The following is a 6,000-nucleotide window of genomic DNA, read 5'->3' as shown; positions in this document are numbered from 1 at the left end:
GAATTTCTGAATTTATGCAGTTTGACTACCCTATTACCCGTTCCTCTGTTCTCTGTGAGAGCCCCACTACTTGTATATATGGCCTGAGGTAGATATAACCTTGGAGAGGACTGACACTGTGTTTGACTGAATGAGCTATTATGTCTCAGCTGCACACATCACCATTTCCTATGGCAGCCCAACATTGCAGCTTGTCAGACACATATCTGTGGCATGGGTGCAAATTAAGTGCTGGCAAAGTAGTTAAAACGCAAGCCATCATTTGGAACAGAATGGACTCCATAGGATGATAAAACATTATACTTGGTCACTGCGGTATGGTTGATTTTCATATAGTTGCTGGAATAAAAAGTTTTAATGGTCAATTATGGTTTAAGTCGCCCTATACTATTATTATAACAGTAATACAGCTTCATAATCAATAATTGGGCATTCTGCCCACAGCAAACATGGCTGCCAGTGTCGCTACCCGTGTCCCAAGCAGTAGCCCTGGAACTGGTAGTATACTGGCCGGCAGGAAGGCTCTTTGACAGATCGTCACGTCACGTGTTATCATCCTGGAGTCATGTGACTCCCCTGTACGGAAGAAGGAAAGATGGCGGCTTATCTGCAGTGGCGGCGCTTTATTTTCTTCGAGAAAGAGTCCGTACGGCTGCCCGGGGAGGGAGGGAAGCCCCTGACCCTGCCGCCAGGGCTCACCGTCTGCGACTCCGGCCGGGGCAGCCTGCTCTTCGGGGATATCCTTGGCTACTGTCTTACTGAGTCATTTATGGGCTTTAATTATGTGGATAGTAACTGTAATAAGAAATGGTAGTACTTACTGTTAATAGTGGTAGGACAGTGTCCGGGCTGGCTGGCTGGCTGGCTGACTGTCTGTCTATCTATCTGTATGTATGTATGTATGTATGTGTGTATATATATATATATATATATATATATATATATATATATATATATATATATATATATATATATATAATTTGCAAGTTGATTCGGCACTCCCATACAAAAGTTCAGCTGCCTGCGTGCCTTGTATAATTTATGTAGAATCCAAGTGTTTTCTGCATACAGCAGAACACAAAACACGGCACTGCAGGATCTGGTTCAGCAATCAATATTTACTCCTTCCACGTTTCGGGGACTCGCACCCCGTCTTGGATTATATATATATATATATATATATATATATATATATATATATATATATATAAATCTAGCTGCAAGACGTGCATGACATGGGGTACGCTAACATACTGTAATTTAAACTCGCCATGTACCCTAGCATAAGTACATAAGCGCTGCACCACCGGAGAAGTGTATCATTGCTGTTTGTGCAATGCACCTGTGCCATAATTATTGTTATTGGCAGAGCCAGACATTTTGTACAGGTTGGTTCTAAATCGGAGTGGGAGAAGGGACCTTCTGATGTCACTAGGGGAGGAGACATGGCAGAACAGGGTACCCGAAAAATACGCTCACCACACTTCGGGCTTTGATTACTAAAGGTAATAGTTGGTGGCGTGGATAGTAGAGGAACTATCCTGCTGGCCTAGCTCCTCCCACTTGTGTCGTGCCTCCTCCCCCTGACGTAAAAGGTCCCTTAGGCCACTTGAATCTAGCATCTACTCTTTTGTACATTACTATATACTGTATATGTTGGTGTAGCTCGTGTGCCTCTAGCTCTGTGTCTGTCTATATGGCCTCTGCATCAGAGAGAGTAGCTTTGTGCTTCATGTGTAATTTAGGACGGTCTGCCTGGGCTTTGTTATGTAGATCTGCCAGCGATTTGTAGACTTAAGGGCCCTACACTATTGGTGATTTGGCTGATTTTGATGACCAATGATATTATCGTTTGCCGATTTTTTTATTTTTTTTAAATTTATTTATTCTCCCCCCCACACAATTTTATATATACACACTGAACAAGTTTTATGTCCGATTTGGACGATATGACATTACATTGCATCGATATCGTCCAAATTGGCTTGCATGAATAAACGATGAACGACTGCGGGGACGCACATCATTCATCGTTGATGCATCCACACTGAATGATTTATCGTTCATATCGTCCTTTATTATTACTAAGTGTGTAGGGCCCTTTAGTTCCTCTAACAGTTCCTAGTGATGGACAAGGTGAACAAGCCACACTCAGGTGAAACGCGCGTCTATTTGTGGTACGGTGGTCTCGGTCTGTGCATGGGCTGGACCCCCAGATTGCTCCTGGTATTTGTATCTGGAATTATTGCTTTAATGTTTTTATTTCAGTCCACTGTGTCTGAGTAGATAACATATTAATGGTTCTGCACTATTTCATGTGAAGCTGGTGTATCTCATGTCTGTTCATATGCATGTGATCTAACGCTATAACCTCTGCACATCCTTATATTATGCCACCTACCTCTCTAACTGCTTCCTGACGTTGGACTGTCATTGTGGGGCCAGCCTACTGTCTCCCTGCACTAGATTACACTACCAGAGGTGATAGAGGTGGTGCAATATTGCAAAGCAGATCCAGTCTTCTTTCCTTATTTCTATCGGAGTTTGGCTGTCCCCCTACACGCTCTCACTCAGCTGTTCACTGCTAGGATAGCGCACATATGAAAAGCAGAAGTGGGGTGTCAACTGCATGGACTCTAATATCTGCATTCTTTAGGTCATTCTGACCATATATTTACGCACAAAAAAAAATCATAATGATTTGAATTGAGGTGTTTAATCTTATGTCATTGTAGCATCACTGTTATGTGCGCAAAAGGTGATACTGTTACACGAATATGAGGTTAGCCATCACAGAGTGAATGGTACTAGTCAAGGTGGTTACTCACACCTGCAGGGTGCTTTGAGATTCATTGGGGTATATGCAATTCACGGCAATTTTTCGCCGTTTTTTAATTCGACTAAATTCGCCAGGTGAATTCCGGAAGGTGGCTTCCGGAATTCACCATATTCAATGAAAAACGGATTCGCCAGAATCGCGGGCGAAAATTGGCGGATTTTGCCGCGATTTTAAAAAACGGGAAAAAACGGGAAAAACCCGAAAAAAAAATGGCGTGGGGTCCCCCCTCCAAAGCATAACCAGCCTCGGGCTCTTCGAGCTGGTCCTGGTTCTAAAAATGCAGGGGAAAAATTGGGCAGGGATCCCCCGTATTTTTAAAACCAGCACCGGGCTCTGCGCCTGGTGCTGGTGCCAAAAATACGGGGGACAAAAAGAGTAGGGGTCCCCCGTATTTTTAACACCAGCATCGGGCTCCACTAGCTGGACAGATAATGCCACAGCCGGGGGTCACTTTTATGCCATGCCCTGCGGCCGTGGCATAAATATCCAACTAGTCACCCCTGGCCGGGGTACCCTGGGGGAGTGGGGACCCCTTCAATCAAGGGGTCCCCCCCCCCAGCCACCCAAGGGCCAGGGGTGAAGCCCGAGGCTGTCCCCCCCCCATCCAATGGGCTGCGGATGGGGGGGCTGATAGCCTTTTGTGATAATAAAAAGATATTGTTTTTTCCAGTAGTACTACAAGTCCCAGCAAGCCTCCCCCGCAAGCTGGTACTTGGAGAACCACAAGTACCAGCATGCGGGAGAAAAACGGGCCCGCTGGTACCTGTAGTACTACTGGGAAAAAAATACCCCCAAAAAAACAGGACACACACACCGTGACAGTAAAACTTTATTACACACTACCGACACACACATACTTACCTATGTTGACACGCCGACTGCCACGGTCTCCGACGATCCGAGGGTACCTGTGAAAAAATGATACTCGCCTTCCAGCGTCCAGAGATAAATCCACGTCCAGAGAGATAAATCCACGTACTTGTAAAAAAAAAAAAGAAAACGCAAATACCCGCTCCATACCGGACTAGAAAGGGGTCCAATGCTTTCACATCAGACCCCTTTCTCCCGAATGCCGGGACATCACGTGACTCCTGTCACTGAAGTCCCTTCAGTCAATCAGGAAGCGCTACTTCCGTGGCGCTCACCTGATTGGCTGTGCGCTGTCTGTACTGTGACAGCACATCGCAAAGCCGCTCCATTACTTTCAATGGTGGGAACTTTGCGGGTAGCGGTGGGGTCACCCGCCGGTCAGCCGCTGACCGGCGGGTGACCTTACCGCTAGCCACTAAGTTCCCACCATTGAAAGTAATGGAGCGGCTTTGCGATGTGCTGTCACAGTACAGACAGCGCACAGCCAATCAGGTGAGCGCAACGAAGTTGCGCTTCCTGATTGGCTTAGAGACCTTTCTGTGACAGCTGTCACTGACAGGTCTCATTCGTGGAAAGATGTCCCATGTGTCAGCATGGGACCCCTTTCAGTCCGGCATGGAGCGGGTGTTCGGTTTGTTTTTTTGCCAAGTACGTGGATTTATCTCTGGACCATGGCTGAGGTGAGTATATTGATCTTTTCTTTTCAGGTATCCGTGGATTCTACATGGAGAAGAGGACCGATGTCGGCGTGTGAACATAGGTAAGTATGTGTGTGTCGACGTATGAAATAAAGTTTTACTGTCGACGGTGTGTGTGTCCTGTTTTTATTTGGGTATTTTTTCCCCAGTAGTACTACAGGTACCAGCGGGCCCGTTTTTCTCCCGCATGCTGGTACTTGTGGTTCTCCAAGTACCAGCTTGCGGGGGAGGCTTGCTGGGACTTGTAGTACTACTGGAAAAAACAATATCTTTTTATTATCACAAAAGGCTATCAGCCCCCCCATCCGCAGCCCATTGGATGGGGGGGGACAGCCTCGGGCTTCACCCCTGGCCCTTGGGTGGCTGGGGGGGGGGACCCCTTGATTGAAGGGGTCCCCACTCCCCCAGGGTACCCCGGCCAGGGGTGACTAGTTGGATATTTAATGCCACGGCCGCAGGGCACGGCATAAAAGTGACCCCCGGCTGTGGCATTATCTGTCCAGCTAGTGGAGCCCGATGCTGGTGTTAAAAATACGGGGGACCCCTACTCTTTTTGTCCCCCGTATTTTTGGCACCAGCACCAGGCGCAGAGCCCGGTGCTGGTTTTAAAAATACGGGGGATCCCCTGTCAATTTTTCCCCCGCATTTTTAGAACCAGGACCAGCTCGAAGAGCCCGAGGCTGGTTATGCTTTGGAGGGGGGACCCCACGCCATTTTTTTTTATGATTTCACCGTTCCAGCATAAAAAAAAAAAAAAATATTTTAAAAAATATATAAATAATATTTGTGCCTCCAAAAAAAAAAAAAAAAAAAGTACCTAATCCCTTCTAATATAAATAGATCTGCTATTCCCCCTAAAAAAAACACAAAAAAAAACATGTTTAAATTTTTTTTATTTGTTTTCACCCTCCAAAGTGTGGCGGATTGAAAATGACGAATTTGCTGTCTAAAAGCACTGCTGTCGAATTTCCAAACTTGAATTGAATATGCTTTGGTCGAATTGCAGCACTTGTATCATTGCAGAAAAGTCGAATTTGCAAAAATTCGAATTTCAAAAAGTCGAATTTTGAAAGTCCGTTTTTTGGTCGGAAAGCACTGAATTGCATAGGCGATTTTTTTTTTTGGTCGAAAATGACCCGAAATTCGACAATTTCGGGAATTCGACCGCAATTGCATATACCCCATTGTATTTACTGCAGCTTAATAATACCCCTTTCACACCGCCTGAAGCGGGTCGCACCTGGGAGCCTGACACTGGAACTTCCAGGGTGCGACTTGCCTCAGCCACCTTTCACACCGCAGTCAGCAGCCCGTCATATTGCCGGGTTGCTGACATCAGTGGTGACGGCGCTTGGAGATCACATGATCTTCAGGCGCCGCCCGTACATAGAGAGTGAATGGGAAACGGGTCGCTTCGACACGGCTCCCGTTCACACCACACAGTGATCTGGGTTGAACACGTGTCACTCGACCCAGTATTTCAACCCCGGCACCCTTTCACACCACACATGAACACGGGTTTTGCGCGTTCATGTGCGATAAACTCGTGTTCATAGGTGGCGGTGTGAAGGGGGTATTATTTGTCTGGATATG

The 6,000-nt window shown here is 46.4% G+C and overlaps 1 protein-coding gene across 1 annotated transcript in view; it reads left to right on the top strand.

Annotated features, from left to right (window-relative positions):
* Window positions 1–530: 530 nt before the first annotated feature.
* The window catches only part of VPS11 (VPS11 core subunit of CORVET and HOPS complexes), a 49,688-nt gene continuing 44,218 nt past the window's right edge, over window positions 531–6,000 (top strand). Inside the window, exon 1 of the mRNA XM_063943470.1 lies at window positions 531–741. Coding sequence (XP_063799540.1) covers window positions 596–741 — 146 coding nt within the window. The 5' untranslated portion in view covers window positions 531–595. The remainder of the gene's footprint in view (window positions 742–6,000) is intronic.

Source organism: Pseudophryne corroboree, chromosome 10 (genome assembly GCF_028390025.1).
Source record: "Pseudophryne corroboree isolate aPseCor3 chromosome 10, aPseCor3.hap2, whole genome shotgun sequence".
NCBI classification, from domain to species: domain Eukaryota; kingdom Metazoa; phylum Chordata; class Amphibia; order Anura; family Myobatrachidae; genus Pseudophryne; species Pseudophryne corroboree.
This window is presented reverse-complemented; position numbering and strand designations above follow the sequence as displayed.